The sequence below is a fragment of the Phasianus colchicus genome, chromosome 11 (genome assembly GCF_987193195.1).
Source record: "Phasianus colchicus chromosome 11, bPhaCol1.hap1.1, whole genome shotgun sequence".
Classification (NCBI taxonomy): Eukaryota; Metazoa; Chordata; class Aves; order Galliformes; family Phasianidae; genus Phasianus; species Phasianus colchicus.
The window spans coordinates 3,526,576-3,546,933 of NC_143446.1; the positions used below are offsets into that span (position 1 = coordinate 3,526,576).

The following is a 20,358-nucleotide window of genomic DNA, read 5'->3' on the forward strand; positions in this document are numbered from 1 at the left end:
CTGCCCATCAGGAGTGAGCTGAGGATGAAAGTCGTCAGGCTCTGCTCTTGCCCAGGCTAGCAGCTCTTGGAGGATGCTCAGGTACCACCACACAGTTTTCCTCCTTACCCTGCTGCCAGTGCCAGGACTGGCTGGCCAGGCTTTGGGGCTCAGCGGAGCGGGTGCTGGGCTGAGTGCTGCCTCACTGCAAGGAGCACAGCCATCCCCACAGAACTAAGGAGTGCATTTCGGACTAACACACACCATGTATCAATTGTCTCCTCACATCCCAGCCCGGGCAATGTTCCCTATTCCTGTGCTTAATGGCCCTTTTTGTGCCAGGAGGCCGTAATAGGAGGACTTGATGCCTGGCTGAGCCTATCGTGCTGGACAGCACAGCTGAGGCATCAGACCACTTCCTGCTGCACCCAGGGAACTGTGCAGAGCCCTGCTCTCCCTGCTGTGTGTGCTGTCCCAGGGCAAAGCCCCCAGCACCTGGTGCAGGGTCAGCTCACAGACTCAAGCAAGGAGGTCACAGGAGGTCCTCCTGCCCTTTGTCCTCACCCTCTGGGGCAGAGCTCTCTCTGCAGGGAAGCCAGCAGGTTAACAGCTAGTTCTGGGTAATTCCCATGGAGAGGTTCCTCTGAGCAAATTCATGTGGTGTAATTGCTCTGCTAACAATTTCTGAAAATCTGGAAGGTGCCAAATGGGACCTGGAATAAATTTCTTCCTACTTCTACCTCCAGGTGGTGCTTCTGCAGAAGGGGAATGTCCATCCTGTTACCTGCTTGCCCCATTGAGAGCAAGCAAAAAAGAGAAAAGGAGGGCTGTCTCCTCTTGGGTTCATGTAAACGGGTTCGACAGCCTGAACCTGGGGATGGGATCCTTGCTGCTGGCTCTCTGCAGCAATACAACCCACAGCAGCCATCTCCTGTGGGACAGAACCAACCCGATAAAGGTTTAATTCTCCTTTTTCACTCCAAGAAGCATCCTCTTGCTCACGTCCTTGGAAAAGGACACCTCCCCATGCCTGCTCTGTGCTGGCTGCTGCTGAGCTGTGCCACCTCTCTGCATTAGGGTGACTGTGGGCAGAGATCTCAATAGGGCCATGCTCAGTCCTGCTGCACCTCCTGGTCCTGCAGCCCTGTCTGCTGGTTCTGAATGTGCTGTGCTGAGCAGAACCACCCTGTAGGCAGGGCACAGCCCTCTTCACCAACTCAGAGCTGGCAAGAAGTGAGTGCTCAGCTCTCCTTCCCTGAGAGTTATCTGCCCACTGTCACACAATTGGTACCAGCAGGCTGCCCACCCCCTGCTCTGGGACCAAGGATGCCTTTGGGATGCTCAGCCTTGGTACTTCTATGTCTTGTTTGACCTGAGCAACCTCCCTGCAAAGCCTGCCTGCCTTTTATAGATCAGTGGCGTATCAAATCTCAGAATTATTGCTGGGCTTTGCAAAATAATGCAGAAGCATTTTGTTTTAGAGAAAATTTTCCTGGGCTTCCTCCTGTCTCACCTTGTGCCTCTCCCACTCAGCCAATCCCCCCATAAGGACACAATGCTTTCTTGCATCATTCCCCTGCTTATTTACCTCTGCTTTCCAGTGTTCAAGGAGGTGGCTGCAAAGCCCTGATAAACAGCCTCAGACTCTCCACTTCCCAGCTGCACAACGGGGTACAGCACTTCTGGTTTGTCACTGTCCTAGCTGCTGTGGGCACCGTTCACACATGGGGGACAGTGCCATTCAGCAACTGTAACAGCAGCTGCCTGGCTGTCACCAACCCAAAGCACAATTGGCTTTCCAGGCAGGGGAAATGCAGGCTGGGAGCTGCAGGTTCCAACCCACACCCTGCTTCCTAAGTTCGCTGGGCTTGAGGGCAGAGAAACAGCTTTTAGCTCTAGGACAGATGTTTTAGGGACAGGGAATGGGGGGAGCCTTCTCACCCTGCCAGGCACACGGGGAACTGCTTGACACCCCTCCTTTCCCTCCAGGAGGAAGGAACCAGTTGTGGTGTCAAATTTATGATGTTTGCCCTTTTCATGCAGCAGGATTCTGGGGAAGAGCGAAACACACCCACACCCAGAGTCCAGAAAGGCCACTGCCAGCGACTCTGCACTGAGCACTTGGCACTGTCACCCCTGGGGCTGTGTGACTGGTGCAGCAGCCATGGGAGCAGGATATAATTAGATGTATTTGTGTACATCTTTTGAGTCCTTGAGAGAAGAAGCAGAAAGACTGTCTGCATGGCTGAGCTGCGTGGCCAGATGGGGCTCTGCTCTGCGCACAGCCAGGGATTGTCATGTTCTCTAAAGCAAGATGTGCAGGGCAGACATAAGAGCCCTTTCCTACAGCATCCTACAGGGCACGGTGGCAGGGCAGCACTGGGAGAGAGCAGAACCAGGCTGCAGAAGACATCAGGATGAGCCTGTTTGCAGAGGCACACACAAGCAGGCACTGGCACACACAAGCAGGCACTGGCACACACAAACCACCAGCCCGAGGCATGGCTCCACTGGCTCCACTGAGAGCTTTTTCAGCAAAGATGTGTGCAGCCTCCCCAGCTGCCATCAATGTGCTGAACGCTCCAAGCACATCTACCTCTTCTCACCTCAGTCCCCACACACCCCTATTGCTCCTGGAGCATCTCCCAGGGTATGTACATGGGGAAAGTAAAGTAATGCCATGTGCAGCAACACTGTGCTTAAGAAATCAAAAGCCACTCACCCCTGAGCATCAGTGTCCACCAGCAGCCGGACCAGTATTCCTGTCACAGCTACGAGGATCGGGTAATGGTCCACACTCTCCAGTCCTACAGAAGCAAAAGTGAAAGGCAGAATCAGTGCTGCTGCACAGCAGGTGGGATGGGGCTGCAGCCTACTCCCAGCCTTGGTGGCAGGACGCAGGTCTGGGACTTTGATTCTGCAGAGGGCTGCAGGGGACACAGGTCCCCACAAAACAGGAGTTTTCCCCACTGATGAGCCCCAGGCTTGGGCACTGCTCTCCTAATGGAGCATCCCTGCCTCTTCCAAGCCCCAGGAGGAGAAGGTAATCTGTCCTCTGTCAAGCCAGCAGGAAAATCCAGCTGTTTTATGGTGAATATGGGATGCTCACAACACAGTACCTGGAGCCTGCCTCTGCTAACAGGCAGAACAGGAAGAAGATGGCTGATGCTGATGCAAACAGCTTGCCTCAGTAATTCAGTACACTCTTTACTCAATGCAGTGCACAGCAACCAAGTTTGCTACATACACTGAAATCTCTCCAGGCCTCTGAGCCCTACATACAGCTCCAGTCTAACCCATGTCAGGTCAGTGCACCTCTCCAGCAAGATACCTGCCACAGGCATAGCCCAGCTGCCACCTCTGCTGCGGACAGCCAGAGCCATCCAGCTGCTGATCACACACCTCTGCAATGACCTTGGCCACAATGTGTCCACTGTCCGAGGGCTTCCAGCATGTTCTCACCAGGTCAGAGGGATGGAGAGCTGATGCACAGACTCACCTGGCAGACGGAGGTTGACCACTCTGTCAAACAAATTCCTTTCAGCTGTCACACGGTTCAGCACCTGGTTCAAGAGCTGCGCAGGGAGAAGCAGAGAATGTCTGAGGTCAGCACCTTGCACTTACATTTATACTCCACCTACAGATGCCAAGCTGCTTCTGTGCAAGCAGCTCTTTGGAAGCAGGGGGCACAGCCACAGCCCATGAAGACCTGGCTGGCAGCTGCTACTGGACAAGGCAGTGTCAGTGGGGTGGGGATGGCAGTGGGACAGCCCTACCGGCCCCAAGGCACAGGAAAAGCACAAAAAGCAGCGTGCTTCTCTGTGTGACAGAGCATCACCACAGATGGAGATTTCTACACTGCAGGAATCAGCTGCACAGGCACTTAATCAACCACCATTAGCTCTCACCCACAGCCAAGTGGGATGAGCAGGGATGGCTCCAGGCTTGACACGTTCACTGTAAGCCATGCAATCTCTGAGCAAAGCATCCCTCTTTCTGCCACCCGCACGCACAAAGCACCGAACTGTGTGGGCACAGCTTTGCAGTGTCAGCAGGGTGAGGGGCATGCTGCAGCGCGCTGCTCTCTGCTGACACTCCCCAAACCAGGAGCTTAGAGCCACTCACACCCTCTCTGGAGGGAAACTCCTTCCCTCTATGCCAAAGGCCAATACCTGGGCGAGCCTCCGAAGCAGCAGCTCAGATGATGGGCGATTCCAATCCAGGAAGATCTCGGGAGCCAGAGTGACAGTCATCTCCAGCACCCGGAGCAGGCTGACCGAGAGGTCGAAGCACGTGGCGCACACCTTCAGCTGGCGGCTGTCCACAAAGTTCCTTTCCAGGCGTTCTGCAGCCTGCTGGATCTAGAAAGAGACACCTTAACAAGGCCTCTTCCCAAAAGAAGGGCCACAAACCCCAGCCCAGTCTGGTTCCTGTATGTGCCAGGGAACGGCTGCATCCTCACCCCTGAGATTCAGGTCCTGAGTCCTGCTGGGTGTGGGACACTGGGTGCAGGGATGTGCAGCCCCAAGGACATGCTTACCTCCTGAATCATGCCAATGAACTCAGAGAAAGCCCAGTTCAGTTGGTTGAGGACGCTGTTCAGGAAGCTGGGGGCCAAGTCACAGTCGCTGTGGAGCAAGTCTGCCATGTGCCTCTGCAGCAGGGTGGAGGGACACGGCTCTGCAAGCAGACAGGGACAGTTCAGTGGCACGGACACAGAGTGGCCACAAATTTGGAGCAAGAGCAGGTAGGAGTTGGCTGTGGGCTTGTTCCAGAGCCAGTGTGTGTGAGAGGCACCTAGAAAACCCCCTCCTCCTGCTCAGCACCAGGCTGTGCCTCCAGTGGGCTCGGGCAGGCAGGGCTGCCCACAGACTATACATGGCATTGTGCCCCCAGGGCCTGCAGATGGGGAGTGTGGTCAGTCCCATGAGGGATGCTGGCTCCTGCAAGGGGGTAAAGGAGGAGGTACCCATGGGGTAGATGCTTCTCACTGGCACATGAAGGCTCACAAAATCAGTAACAGCATGAGGGAAGGCCAGCCAAGATCAAACTACAGACTAGCATTCAAGGCTTGGAGAAAAGATCACGAGCATCTTTACCAAATATAGGGAAGAAGCACAACTACTTTCCCCTATGAAAAGCTGTCATTAAGTAAGAGCAGGTGAAAACTCCTGCTCAAAGGACAGCAGGAGCAAAGGAAACACACGTCATCCTCCAGCACGATCTCAGACACTGAGCAGCCAGGCACAATTATACACTGCTCACTGGGAACAGCAGAACTAGAGAGGGAAGGCAGGAGGCAGGCAGAGATCATCAGCCTGGATGGGAATGGGAGAAATGATACTGTAAATCCTCACAATGAGTCCAATATTCTGCTGGGGTGGAGGACATGTGCTGGTGCTTGGAGCCCTTACACTCCAAGCAGGCTTTGATCCTGGCCAAAAGCACATCTCTGGGGGGGATTTCATAAGGGGAAATGGCTTTGATGTCCTGTGCCCACGCACGGCTCAGGGGCTGCCTGAGCCAGATGGATCCTTTATGTACTCAGTGACCCTCTGTGGCTTCTTGCCCAGGGTCCCCCTGAAGCCATGTAAGCCTTTGGCACTGAACATGCCCTAGAGCAACATTTACAGCTTAACTATTCACAGCAGGAAGAATTCTAACTGGAGCTTGGTTCTCACTTGCTTCATTTAATAACTTTCCTCTTGCTGCCCCTCAGATGCTGCTCTCCATTCACCCCCTGCAGTCAGCCATGATTTCGGACATCCATCACAGCCCTGAGTTGCTCCTGAGGCTCCAGTCCCAGCAGCCTCTCATACACAGACTGTCACATCCATGCTCCTGTGCCACTGTCCCCAAGCCTCACCAGCTCTCCCAGATTTTCTGTGGAGAGGTGGAATTGTTAAGTGCCCTCAGCATCCAAACCACAAATAGGAGGCAGATTTGCACAAAAGCATAATGTGTTGTTTTGTTCTCTTTTCCTCCCCTTGCAATTGCTGTTGTGTAATTCATTCCTTTGGCCACGCATCAAACTGCCTTTTCTTTGTTGTTGTTGGTTTTTTTTTTCTGAAAAGATGAAGCTAGGATTTCAGCTGAAGGATAACCCTTTGTCAGAACTGTTTGTGATCCTCAGGAACTCGCTGGCTGCAAGGTGCAAGCAGAGAAGCCCAGCAGCCAGCACCAGAGCCCACTCTGTTTTCTTCTGTTGGTTACAGATGACAGCATGCTGAGCACCCTGAACACACAACACTAAGCGAGGGGGTCTGTCTGTGAGTGAGGGCTGTGAGAAAAGCCTTATCACAGAAAAAAAGACTACAAGTATCAGCACCACCACTGCAAACCGCAGCTGTGCTGTGCAGCTCAGCCTCCTCCACCAACACTTCAAGCCAAGACAGTTCCCAAAATGAGCCGCCCAGCCAAAGCCTACCTCAGCTGAAGGCAGTTTGAAGGATGATTTTCTGCTTGTAGTAACTTGCTTTTCCCTGACTTCTAGCCAATGGCTATTTCCTCACTGTGTTTTTCCAATAAGTGGTGTGAATTTGCTCCAGGCCTCCAATTCCAGGTCCTTAAATGCTTTCCTTGCTTCTGGCAAAGACTGTGCCAGTTCATAAGAGCATTAAGAAGTGGTGCTGCTTGTCAGAGTTCTGGAGATTTTCTAAGTCTTTAGCTAATACCAGGTGCACAAGTTTGGCCTCTATTGCTCCCAGGAGGAGCATGAGTCTTAATTACACCATGACCATGCTGAAAGCCATGGAAAGAACTTGCCCTCAGCCACAGCAAGCGTGGCTGCTTCTCCTCCATGAGTTCCCAGGCTGGGATCACCACGGGGCAAACATCACTGCATCCAGAATCCTAGCCTTGCAGTCAGACCCCTGAGTTCTCCTCCATTTAACAAGATGCTCACCTGCACTGAGGGGTTTCTTCCCCACAGCCCACTCAGCATTGCCCTCCTGGCTATGAGCACGGCCCTTTGCTGTGCCCACGTTTGCTGTAGGAGAGGAGTGCTAGGAGTCTGTGGTGACCTGTCGACGTGGTTACCTTCTCGATCTTGGCAACAGAGCATCATGAGGATTTCTAAAACTTGTAACTCCTTCATACGAAAGCCACTCGATCTTGGCTTAGCCTTCGTTATGGCAGATGAACATCAGTCACTGGAACTGAAATTGGTGGTTTTCCAAGGCCAGAAATTATGATCTCAATACATTTAATGTGGGCAACAGAGTGTGGCCCCAAGCGGTAATAAATACATCTAATGTTTCCACAACAGAAACTTCCCCACAGAAAGGTGAGCAAAGCATTCAGAGGAGGAAAAACAAAGTTCAAAGTGGGGAGAAATAATCTGTAAGGTTATCAGGCAGCCAGAAAGCCCCAGAACTGCAGCAAACCTCTCAGCTAGAAAGTTCTCTGAGGCCACAGTGAAGCACAGACAAAAGCTAAGATGAGAAGGGCAAAACGGGCATAATTAAACATAGCCAGCAGTGGAAGAAAACAAGGAGAAAGGAGGTAATAGAAGGAAAAGACAAAAAGGAAACATTCAGGACTAAGCTGGCTACACACACAGTTTCTTTAACTATAGGAAGTAACTGTAACAGAATTATTTAGAAAAGTAGCAATAGGAGAAAGTCAAACAGCAAGAGGCCATTAACAGATAGAGTTAAAAATTAATAAAGCAGATAAAGTGGAAGCATTCAATAAGTGTTCCTACTGGTTGACTGTGAAGACGCAGGGTCACGTACTTTCATTACAGGAAGATAATTACGTACTTTATAGTTTGCTAATGACCTGGCAAGGTCTGTAACAGGGCTATTTGTGAGATCTCTTGGTCAGTGCCCTGGGTGATGTATGTGTGAGGCTCCAGGCATTAGCAGAGCTGGGAGCAATGGGCCGGGTGGAGGAGCAGAGCAGTTCCACCCAGCACTAACCTGCCTTCTCAAAAGGATCCAGATGTAAATGTGCCCGGCTGGCAGATGGAGCAGCGGTGACAAATGTAAAGCTGGGGATGCAGGAAACCCCATCACTGGTAATGCAAGGCATCAGGGAGCTCCACGAAAACAGGCTGTTAGTGCTGGATCTGTGAGCAGCATGTCAGATGGGAAGGGGCCACAAAGGGACTCGAGGGGGGAACAAAAAGCCTTCCTGAACAACACTCAGAGGTCACACTTTTTTCCACATCGTTCAGAAGGACAAAGAAGGAAGATTGCAAAAACACTTCTGAGGAAGGCAAGGTTGTAATGTACACCCAGCAGAGCGAGGCAGCAGCAGCAGAAGACAGGAGATGAGGTTAGGTATGTTCCCATCAAGGGAATGTTCCCACCTGGGTATGTTCTCAGTCAAGGGTTTATTTCTGAGAGCAAGGAACTACCACTGTGAAGGCCCACACAGTTAAACTAACACAAGCCAATTATTTTGGCTTCAGGCTGGCTGCAGAAGCTGGCCCAGACAAACAGGGATTTCTTTCAGCTCAGCAGTTTGGCCCGCTGTCCCTGCCAACACTCATATTGCAGCAAGGTGAGGACAGATAGGTGGGAAGACAAGGGTGCATCTCCTTCTCCTTTCTTGGGCGGTATCTCAAGGACACCTTTAAGTCCCATGTCCCTCTTCAATGAAACCAGCACTCATTATTGATTCAGCTGCACCTTAAAATAGCAGTCCCAGGAGCAAGTCCCCAGCAGCCTGCCCAGCCCACTGCGCTCAGACTGCGCGGAGCCATCCAAGGATGGATGCAGAGAGATCTCAAAAACTGAGAAACTCTGATCCTCTTCCAAAGCTCTGCAGGACTGAGGGATCTTGGTGACCACCCCCTGGGACTGACAGCAGCTACCTGAGGACTTGCTTTTGCAGGATGAGGGTGAGGGGTAACCATCAGGTCCCTGCCATGTGTAGCAGGGCTTCCCCATCATCCTCCAAGGATGAGAGGAACCCAAGGCTGGCACAGCCTGCAGCAAACCTCTGACCCAAGAGGCAACACTGATACAAACAGGAGTGAGAGCAGGTCTGTAATGCAGCCTCAGAATCTGCTATGTGGGTACCAGACTCCCTGGCATCTCCCAGGGATGTAATTGAGAAAAGGGATCACTGCATGAACCCCTCTGTCCCACAAAAGAAGACTCTCTCAACACAGAACCGGGGAAGGAGGGAACTCTCTAAAGCTACTACACCAGACAGGAGAGGGCCACACAACAAACTTACTCTGGAAACTAGCAACAGAGAGATCTCCTGGGCACACACAGGCAGGAGAAAGAAAAAGAACAACAGTGCCATTAAAATAGAGATAGGCAGCTCTCCCCACCAGAAGGGGCACTCAGTGCACCTCCACACGCCCCCAGCCTACATCAGGCTGCAGTATCCTCTGTCCCCCATCCCTGAGCAGCTCTCCAGCAGAGTCTGGCACAAAGCCTTTTCCACAGAAGACAGGAATCAGGATTGTATCCAGACTGGCCAAGAGTCTGCACAGGTGAAGCAGAAGATGGATACTTCAGCTCATAAAAGTTACCTCCTCCCCATGTCTTTTCCAGATGCAGCAGATCTGAGGAACTCCTCAGTTTGGCAATAGAACTGATAACTGAAATGCCAAGCCAAAGGCAAGACAGGCTCTGCCAGGCTCCAAGAGAGAAGCCTGTTTAAAACATTCCTTACTTCTGAATTTGTCCAGTGCCCTGTCTCCTTGGACACCCACTCCCTCTCACAATGTACCTGCTATTAGGACAGCCCTCCCTTTGCACCCTCTGTAAGCCTGAATGCCACTCCCCTGCCCCACTCACTCTGCAGGCTGGGGAGGCTGGCATCCTCAGGCTTGGTTTTCAGCAAGTGTGGGAGCCGTGTGTATCTGTATCCAAAGCCACAGCCCTGCCAAAAGAGATGAGGAAATATCTTAGAGGATGGAGAACAGTTAGGTTTTGCTGCTACTGGAAAGCAAAATGCTCAGCGTCCACCCAAACCCCAGACAGTGAGAGGGCAGGGATGCTCACCCTCCACAGCCTGACGAGGATCCAGTTGGTCTGCGCCCAGGGCCGCTGCTCATAGGGAGCCAGGAGGTTCTTCATCATGGAGATCCGCCTGCATGACAGAAGACATAGGTGCTGCAAAGGGTCTGGGGACAGGGGAACAAACTGGACTTATGGCAGAACTCATGGAGCCGGGGCAGAGCAACACACTGGTGTATTAGAGGAAAGAGGCTCCCCCAAATCAACTCCAGCACCCTGCTGCAGCTCCTCTATCCCTGCAGTGCTTGGCAGCCTGCCTGCTCACTTCAAGCCTTGCCACCAACCCAGCCCTGCCCCAGGAACAGGCAGGGCAGCACTTACTGCTCTTCTGGGATCCTCTCTACAGCACGCAGCGAGTGGGGGTAGCAAACATAGCTGGCCAGTGCCTGCATCAGGGAGTCCCGGATGTCTGTGGAGCAAAGAGAAGGAGCTAGGACAGGCATCCAAGGACACACAGTGTGCCATGGGGCACCTGAACACCAGAGGCTGGGAGGGACCAGCTCTCATTAACAACAGTTCCTCTCTGAACACGTTCAGAGGAAGAACCCACTTTGCAGATGATGCCAAATTAGTGGCATCAGTTGATGTGCTCAATGGCCGGACTGCTAGAGGGATTTGGATGGGTTGGAGAAATGGGACAGCATGAACCTTATCAAATTCAAAAAGAACAAATGCTGACTTCCAGGTGTGGGAAGGAAGAATCCCTTGCAGTGGTACAGGCTGGGTGCAGAACAGCACTGCAGAGCAACCAGGGCTGGAAGCAGACAGTAACCTGAGCTTGGGCTAGCAGTATGCCCTGGCAGAAAAGGAGGCCAATAGCATCCTCTGCTGCATTAACAAGAATGTAGATCAAGGGAAGTGATTAACTCCCTTTAATTAGCTCTCATTAGACCACAGGCAGTGCATCCAGTTTTGAGATCCTCAAAATAAAATAAACAGACTAGAGTTCAGCAGAGGGGTGCTAATATGGCCAACGTGCCCTGAAAGGAAGTGCTAAGGGAGCTGGCTTTGTTCATCATGGATTAGAAAGCTATAGGGAACCTAACAGTAGCTTGCAAAGAGATTTATCAGGAAGGTAAGAGGTTATCAGATGCAGTTCACAACTGTGGTTATATACCACTAGTGGTATACAGTGAGAGGCAAGACAGAATGGACATAAAACAAGAGAGGTTCACACTGGATATAAGGAAAAATGTTCTCCATGAGGACAGTAAAGTAGTGAAACAGTTGCTCAGAAAGGCTCTGTGTTGTGCAGTCTTCATCCTTTGAGGCTTTCAAGACCAGACAGAATAAAGCCCTGAGCCCTAGTCCAGCATCACAGCTGACCCTGTAGAGGACAGTCCAGAGACCTCCTGAGATTCTCTCCAATCTGAATAGCCCTGAGGTTTCTGCCTGACCCATGCTTGCAGTTAGAAAAGCATCTGCACCCTTTGTGCAGAGGGAAGGTCAGTCACGAGATGGGAGAGTCTGAAGGATAACACTTGCTCAAAGTAGCAGATACTGGAAAACACACAGCTACAGACAGCACCAGATCAAAAAATGCTGCTGTCAAAAGGTATTCAGATTACAGCCAAAGCCTGAAGTTCCAACAGTGCTCTCTTCAGGAAAAACTGAACAAGTATCCATGAAGCCACAACTGGCTGTGTGCTGATCTTCTCATAGAATCATAGAATCACAAGGTTGGAAACGACCTATAAGATCATCCAGTCCAACTGCCTTCTCATCACCACTGCTACCACAAACTAAACCATCTCTCAGCTCCTCATCCACACGCCTCTTGAACACTGCCAGGCACGGCGACTCCACCACCTCCCTGTGCAGCCATTCCAGTGCCTGACCACTGAGAGAAAAAGTTCTTCCTCATGTCCAACCTAAACCTCCTCTGGTACAACTTGCAGCCATTTCCTGTTCGTTGCCTGGGAGAAGAGGCCAAACCCCTCCTCACCACAACCTCCCTTCAGGAAGTTGGAGAGTGCAGTGAGGTCTTCCCTGAGCCTCGTCTTCTCCAGACTGAACAATCCCAGCTCCCTCAGCTGCTGCTCATAAGACTTGTGCTCCAGACCCCTCACCAGTTTCGTTGCCCTTCTCTGGACACGTTCCAGGGCCTCAATGTCTTTCTTGTAGTGAGGGGCCCAAAACTGAACACAGTACTGAGGTGCAGCCTCACCAGTGCTGAGTACAGGGGATGATCACCTCCTGCTCCTGCTGGCCACACTATTTCTAATGCAGGCCAGGATGCTGTTGGCCCTAATGGTCACTGATGGACACACTGCTGGCTCATGTTCAGCCGAGCACCAACCAACACCCCCAGGTCCCTTTCCTCTTCCAGTCACCCAGCCACCCATCCCTGTAGTGCTGCATGGGGTTGTTGTGGCCAAAGTGCAGGACCTGACACTTGGCCTTGTTGAACCTCATCCCATTCACCCCAGCCCAGCGATCCAGCTTATCCAGATCCCTCTAAAGGGCCTCCCTACCCTCAGGCAGATCAACACCACCTCCCAGCTTGGTGTCATCTGCAAACTTACTGAGGGTACACTCAATCCCCTCGTCTAGGTCATCAATAAAGATATTAAACAAGACAGGCCCCAGTACCGACCCCTGGGGGACAGCACTTGAAACAGGTTGCCAGCTGGACTTCACTCCATTAACCACCACCCGTTGGGCACGGCCCTATAACCAGTTCCTTGCCCAAAGAGGGGTATACCTGTCCAGGTCACAGGCAGCCAGTTTCCCCAGAAAAATCCTGTGAGAGACCATGTCAAAGGCTTTGCTGAAGTCTAGGTAGACTACATCAACAGCCTTTCCCTCATCTACCAGGCTGGTCACCCAGTCGTAGAAGGAGATGAGGTTGGTCAAGCATGACCTGCCTTTCATGAACCCATGCTGGCTGGGCCTGATCCCCTAGACACAATTCATGTCCTGTGTGATCTCACCCAAGATGATTTGCTCCATTACTTTCCCCAGTACCGAGGTCAGGCTAACAGGCCTGTAGATTCCCGGATCTTCCTTACAGCCCTTCCTGTTGATGGGAGTCACATCAGCAAGCCTCCAATCCTCTGGGACCTCTCCAGTTAAAGAGGAGAGCTGATAGATGGCTGAGAGCAGCTCAGCAATCACCTCCGCCAGTTCCCCCAGCACCCAAGGGTGTAGGCTGTCTGGTCCCATGGCCTTGTGACAGTCCAGATGGAGGAAAACCCTTCCGCTGAGGGTTACTGGTCCACATCAGAGGCAGACAAAGGTACTGTGCAAGTGCTGTGTCTTGAATCTCCCTCTTGAGCCCACTGTCTCTTCTGTCTTTAGTTGGAGCAGATGACGGTATTCCTAAACAACTGACTCCCTGCTACAGTTTGTAGAGTATTTCTTGATCTACTTCTGTGCAGGCAGCCAGCGACTTCAAATCCTTTTGATCTAGAGCACAATCTCACCTAGCCAACCTGCACAGAATGAAAAGAGCAGACAAGCATTCTGGGGCTCTGCTGAGGATGCAACAGCTGTCAGCAGATGAGCAGTATGACAAGCAGCCTCCTGTTCTGCAATAGAAAAGTGTGCCTACAGCCTTAGTTTAACCTCTCAATAAGACAGTGTCATCTAAAGGATGAGGGGAAAGCAGCTTCTGGAAGAGGAGCAGAGTCACTTTTAAATCCAGATGACAGGGATGAGAAAGGGACTCGTCTCCTCCTGAGAATGCAGGATAAACACACCTTCAGAAATAGCTACTGAATTAAGTAGAGCTCAGAGAAGTTAGAGCCAAGTGTGTGAACCAAACTGGTTTCCAGGCAGCTGGAACTAGGCATGTTGAATCATTCTGCCTTTAGGATCTACCCAGACATCATAAAGGGTCATACACTCAAGGGCCTTCACAGAAGACACGCTGAGCTGATGAAGGAGAAACACTTAAGTCTCTGTCAAACGCAGTAGTTTCCCTGCAGACTTGACTGAATCAAAACAAGAGTCAAGCTGAACAGGGAATATTGGTTTGAGAGTAAACAGTCCACTCAGCACGACATTGGGTTTCTCCAGAAGCCCAAGTCAAGCCCCAGACTCAGAGAACTACAGGCAGAAGCACGCATGCAGAGATAAGCATTTTTGTACAAGTCTGTGTGCTCCTCATGTTAGCAAAAGTTCATGGTGAATTGAAGGATTCCTGTATATGGCCCATCTGTATCTGCATCTGCTTGCCTACTCCTACTACAGCTCAGGAAAAACAGAGGCTTGCTGCCCCAGTCAGCAGGGAGAGCATCCCTGTGCCTAGGCAGCTAGGGAGAAACCCCAGACTAATGTGCAAGTAGCTGAGATATGAGCCTTGCTCTCAAAGGGGCATCCTAGGTCATGTACCTAACCCTGAATTAAGCAGGACATGTGGGGTAATGGCAGTGTTCAGCCTCTGTGAGGCTGTTCAGCCTATGTGAGGAGGTATAGAGCACTCAATAAGTTCAGCAGATAGATCCCAACAGAAGACTGCTGAGCCATTGGCAGTGGAGCCAACCAGGGCTCATATCACCCCAAAGAAAAGGAGAGCAGCATTACCTGTGCCCACAATCCTTGAGTCAGCAAAGTGTTTGGCCAGGATGGCAGCGAGGCGCATCAGAGTTTCTTCATAGCCTGTGAAGAGAAGGAGGGAGTAGGGGAGTAGGGGTCATGCAACGACCCAGTGGGCAGACCTGTGGTCCTGCAACAGGACAGGCAATGGGATGAATTCCTGCAGCTGCTAACTTTGCAGCTTTCTTGCCTGTCCAACTGTCAAAATAAACAGCTGGGAAAACTTGTATCTGCAACACAGTTTCCAGCCTTACCATGCAGTCTGAAGCAGTTACTCAGAAAAAGGTGAAACCAAAAAACCAAGCAACTGTGACAGATGACAAGGGAGACTAGACTAATGCAGAAGGGGCTGAGCAACACAAATAGCACCCTAGATCTATGCAGAGAAGCTGTGTCCAATCTGCAGGCCCTGAAGCAATAAATCTATTACTGCTTAGTTCTACTGCTCCCTGCACATCTTCCAATTAATGGACACTTTTTAGCTATGTCTTGTTGAATGGAACAGCAGCTCTTGCTTTTAGAGGCTCTGGAAAGCCTAAGAACTGCTAGGGTGATGTAGATAGGAAAAGCATGAACAGACTGAACCCAGCTGAACACAGATGCTTGGCATGAAGTGGGTGTTCATCTCCATATTCAAATCCCGTGAGGAATTGAAAACAGCCCCAGTTCCTGCACTCATGGCATGAATCTCCCCCACCCAGGAACCAGTGCTATACATGGTCAGGACAATGACATCTTCCTGCATCCCAACCCATTCCCAATGCCTCCTTGGAAATACACAGCTGCCAATGATTTTCAATACAGCTAATGCTGTGACAGCTCTGGGCAAGGCACAGGCACCCCACCTAAGTTCAGTAATGGGCATTGGTCACCAGTGGGCACCTACCCAAGGAACAGCATTCAGCACTTGCCCCACATCGCACAGACAATACAAAGTGAAGGATATCACAGCCATGGAAGGATACAGAAGGGATGCACAGCTACCAGTACATCACAAGGATGGGGCTTTACTTAGATTTTACCAGGCCAAAACTAGCAAGGCCTCCCCATCCCCTTACCTGGAAGTTCCTCCATGCTATTGACAGGACTGAAGTAGTTCTTGAGAGCGCTGTAGCTGTTCATAGCCACGCTGAGGTAGAACTCTGGCATGAAAGCAAAAAGCGAGCCTGTCCTGTCACCATGCTCAATGGTGCGGATGCACACTCTCAGCAGCCAGTAGATATCCTGCATCTTCTCCTGCCAAGGAGAACACAGCAATCCCCAGTCAGTTCAGAGCACAACTACCACCAGCATGAGACCAGATCAGCAGTGGCTTTGTCTCAGAGTCTTGAATCCCTTCAGGATCTATTCTTTTCTAGGGAATATGAGACCACATGAGCCTGATGGCAAAAAACGTGTGTTAGTTTCTGTTCTGAGTGCAGTGTCTGAAGGAAGCCAGGCACTAGCAATCCTGGCATAAATCTGGCAGAAAGAAACCTCAGCCACGGTAGGAATTAACACACAGAAACTGGCAGAGAGCTCACACCAACTCAGACCCCTGCAATAGGTGGCCACAGCCTTTTGGCTTCCATGCCAACCACTCAGCCACACTCCCCACCTGGAGCAGCACTGGCTTCTTGCTTCTCTAGCAAAGCTCTGGAGGTCCTAAATCAAAACCAGGAAATTTAAGGGCATCTATATAACTTTATATAACTTTAAGCTCCTACAATCAGTACCAACAAAGGCGTAAGAAGAGGAAATGTTATTTTATACCCTGTAATGCCAAGAAATATGATGAACACTAGCAGTTTACATAAAAACAGATGGAAGAGAGTTACACTTCAAATTAAAAAAAAACAACAACACTTCAGAGGTACAGATAAGTGATTCAGTCTGCCTAGTACCTTTTCTAAAGTATGCCACTATCATCTTTGGGAGAGCTACGTGAGTTTGTTCTGTAAATTACACCAAAGGGGAGAAAATCAACTAGATTGAATAAAAGACATCTTTACCTCAACGCTGACACACACCTCAGCTCAAGTGTTGTTTCCAACAGTTATGATCAGCAATCGTGTAGACAACATTAAGGTAAAGAGAGCTGTGCTTGATTTTATTAAGACCTTATAATCTATTATCTCAGGTATTGCCAAGATGGAATAAAGCTTACACCAAGAGGATGGAGAGATGTGATTACCCACAGTGTGACAGATAAGTAATGTCTTAACAAAATAAGCCAAAATGGTCTTCCCCTGGGGTGTTGTGAAGATGGCATTATCTACCTTAAAACTACGGATGTTTCGCCCTTCCTTTCATCTAACATCAAATCCCACAGCTCAGAATAAACTGACAGTGAACTCCCCAGAGGACATAGCAGCCTCTCCTACATTCTGACACCTCAGCACAGAGCAGGACTTCCCTGCTGGGCAGAGAGCAGATTCACTCCTTCTCTCCATCAGCAACGCTCATACAGATGTGTCTCTCCCCAGCACGCAGGCCATGTGGATGCTGGAGCCCACTGGGGATAGAATTCCATGGGCAAACAGCAGGTACCCATCCTTAACATGACAACAGGTCATCTAGAGACAAGAACGTTGTTTCTGCGTGGGCTACTACAGTGATAACTGATATGCACTGGGAAAGCCCCCCAGCCTTTCAAGTGGGATCCAGGAAGAAAGGTGCATTTTTTGGCAAGCAAAGGCTATGCTCATGTGGCTGGAGAGCTGCCATGCTGTGCCCTGCACTTGTATTCTGCCAGCGATGGAGGGGACAAGCAAAGAGTTCTGCCTCCACAGCCCTGGCAGATTTGTTCATAGGAGCCACTGCTCTTCCCTCCCTGTTTACATCCTGGGATATATGTTGGCACTGCATGTTGAGAGAAACGTGTCCTACTCCCCAGAACAAAGAACGTACAAACATAGATGGGGTAAAGTAATGTGCAAGGGAACACAAGAGGAGATCTGCAGGGTGTAAGAGCATAAACTGCTTGTGAGAAAAGCAGGACCAGAGATGTTACACCAGAAGATGGTGAATGCAAGGAAGAAGGGACAACTTGTGCTAACAGTCAGTGTGGCACTAAATATAAAAAGCATTTGGGAACCAAGTGAAGAAGGGGAGAACATCTGAAAAGGAAACTCCTAAGGGCTGGATGCTGCAGATTCCAAGAAGAGAAGCCTTAGTGAGAACTCCCTGTGACACACAGCACAGCTCAGGGAAATGCTTCACAATAGCTTCTCTGTCTTCTCAGCTTGCCCTAAGAACTGGATGTCCCTTTGGCCTGCATCCCTTTGGCCTGCAAGCTTCTATCTGCACCACAGAGACTTGATTCCCCAAGGAAAAGCCTACAGCACCACACAAAGCTCAGAACAGAACTGGGATGTGTTCTAATGTATAAACGCTGGGGCAGGAGGGAGTCCAGGCCTAAGGAGTCCCCGTGCACAAAGGCACAAACAAGGCCTAGAGATCATCAGCATTGCTCCAGCACCAGCAAAAACATTACTTGTGACATGTGAGCTGAGCAGCACAGATACAGAGGCACAGCTGCTCAATAGCTTCTGAGCCACTCACACTACGTTCCTGCCCACCTTTGAATAGATGGTGACATTTATCCAGGCAAGGCGTCGGCTTAGGTGATTGAGTTTCTCAGAGAAGACCTTCTGGCTCTTCAGCAGCTCCTCATGGATGTCTCTCCTCTGAAAGAGTGCAAAGATGTGAGGGCAGATATCACTTCCACTTATATTATCCTTTTTCAAAGCTGGACAAACAGCAAAAAGCAAATACCACCCTGGGGCTTGCTAGGCAGAAAAGAAAGAGGTCAGCTCCCCTTCTGAGGAGGGAGTGGGAAATTGGTGCTATAAAAAGCACTTACTGGACTCAGTTGCAGCCCACAAGGCCTGATGTAGACACTGGTCCTGACAGCTCTAGGATCAACTGCTGTCAGGGATACTTTTTTAATGCATCATCGGATAGATTCTGTCTCCGGCAGCTGGAGAGGACATAAGTATCCCAAGTTCACCACTGCAGGGTATTTACTACTTGTTTTTTTCTGAACTTCCACTCTGCTTGTGAATGCCAGATGTAAGCAAAAGTTCCAGCAGCTCAGACAAAAGTGCAGTAGCTGTGGATTGAAAGGTCTCCTCTGGATAGGAGGCCCACAGCTGTGAGGTACCCCTAGTCCCAACTTCAGGAGAATGGCTCCAAGCTGCAGCACTTGGAGGTTTGCAAACTCTCACAGTCTGTCTGGGAGAAGTTGAAGCAGTTGCTTCAGTGCCTCTGTTTCTTGAAGCAGTGGTACAATTGGTTGGCACAGCATGAAATGTGGCTGCCAGCTCCAGCCATGAGTTACTACCCCAACAAAACATTTCCAGCTTCACTGCTGAAAATCATGCACCATGCTTCAAACTTTTTGCCAGATACTGAGGAGCTTCCAGAGAAAGAAGCTGGATGTCCAGAAACACTTACTCTCTTTGGGCAGCGGCTGATTTTTTCCTCTGTATCTTTCAGTGCCATAGCATACTCATTCACATCATCTGACACACCAACCATCTGAAAAGCAAGCAGATTCCAACAAAACATGAGGGCATTTATTTCCCTACACACAAAAGCATGCAATCTGATCCCCCGTGGGAGCTGGGAGAAGAAAAGAACACACAGTCTCTAAGCAAGCAGAAAACAGAAAGTCAGTACAGAAGTAACAGAGACTGGGAGAATGGATGCCTGCAAAGCACGTGCTACTTACCTTCCCAAGCTGCTGGTGGACACTGAGGTTGTACATCATCACTATCCCATCCAGGACTTCCAGGAGGGAGTTCTCTGTGATGGGCTGGTCTGGCTCCTCTGGAGGTCTCCCCAGTAAGAGACCCTCATTTCCATTGCTGCCTTCAACTGCAATCCACCCCCAAGACAGGAGAGAAGTTCTCAACAAGGCATTTTGGCACCACTGCTCCTGCCTGCACCTCTCTCAAGCCAATGACCAGAACCCTGCAGTATATCTGCAACACACTGTTCCTTCCCTAGACACACAAACACGCCGTCCCACCCCACTGTGCATCAAGTTGACCTGCCAGATCTGCTCTAACAGACTGAAGCCACATTTCAGAGACTTGCCTGGCCCCACCAAGGGGCCAACAACAACAGCGCTGCCTCCAAACTACCTTCCTGCCAAGTCATGCTATTCTTACAGGAGCCAAGGCAGCACCTCCTTGCATACAGAGTGCAAGAACATCAAGAGTGTTACGCTCAGGATAGCAAAGTGGTTAACTGTGGATTTTGTGGGTCTCAGCATGCCCTGGGAAAGGGAAGGAGCAATGCTGGAAGTAAACAGGTTGCTTTCCTCTCAAGAGCAGGGGGAGCTGAAGAGGCTGTTCTCCCAGGGACCAGCTGGGCCATGCTAGCATGCAGAAGTACTCACTGTCCTCCTCCGTACGCTGTTCCACACTTAGAGTGCGTACTTTGACCTTCTCAAGGGTACCAAGAGGTCGCCGTGGGTTCATCAGGCTGACGGCTGCTGTGCTGAGGAAACGGTTGGCACGGCCCAGGGTGGGAGAGCTGAGCCAGCCAGGTCTGGCAAGAGCTCCACCAATGGCTAGGGTGGCAGAAGGACGCTGAGACTGAGAAGAAATTAAGGGAGAAAGAGTTCTAGCTGTTATGCTGCTCGCTATTCCTCCTTTTTTTCCTGCAGGGATTTTGGTACAGATGCACAAGGGCTACTGGAAAGGGAGATGATGCTCAGTTAGCTGATGTGTGTTCCTTCATCTGAGGCACGTGTCAGGCACAAGCAGCAGATCTGCACAGCAAGAAGCTGCTGTGCCTGCAGCTGCCATGCCTTCCTTTAAAAGTAAGCATCGAGAGTTTTCACAGAGGAGAGGGCTACATTCAGATC

The 20,358-nt window shown here is 50.6% G+C and overlaps 1 protein-coding gene across 1 annotated transcript in view; it reads right to left on the minus strand.

Moving 5' to 3' along the window:
• RNF123 (ring finger protein 123) overlaps positions 1 to 20,358 on the minus strand; it is a 44,993-nt gene that overhangs the window by 6,652 nt on the left and 17,983 nt on the right. Inside the window, exons 23-35 of the mRNA XM_090147990.1 lie at positions 19,888 to 20,086; positions 19,216 to 19,361; positions 18,939 to 19,022; positions 18,062 to 18,169; positions 15,560 to 15,737; positions 14,490 to 14,564; positions 10,284 to 10,371; positions 9,948 to 10,035; positions 9,741 to 9,825; positions 4,520 to 4,659; positions 4,152 to 4,340; positions 3,479 to 3,554; positions 2,702 to 2,786 (exon numbers count right to left, since the gene is read on the minus strand). Coding sequence (XP_090004116.1) covers positions 2,702 to 2,786; positions 3,479 to 3,554; positions 4,152 to 4,340; positions 4,520 to 4,659; positions 9,741 to 9,825; positions 9,948 to 10,035; positions 10,284 to 10,371; positions 14,490 to 14,564; positions 15,560 to 15,737; positions 18,062 to 18,169; positions 18,939 to 19,022; positions 19,216 to 19,361; positions 19,888 to 20,086 — 1,541 coding nt within the window. The remainder of the gene's footprint in view (positions 1 to 2,701; positions 2,787 to 3,478; positions 3,555 to 4,151; positions 4,341 to 4,519; positions 4,660 to 9,740; positions 9,826 to 9,947; positions 10,036 to 10,283; positions 10,372 to 14,489; positions 14,565 to 15,559; positions 15,738 to 18,061; positions 18,170 to 18,938; positions 19,023 to 19,215; positions 19,362 to 19,887; positions 20,087 to 20,358) is intronic.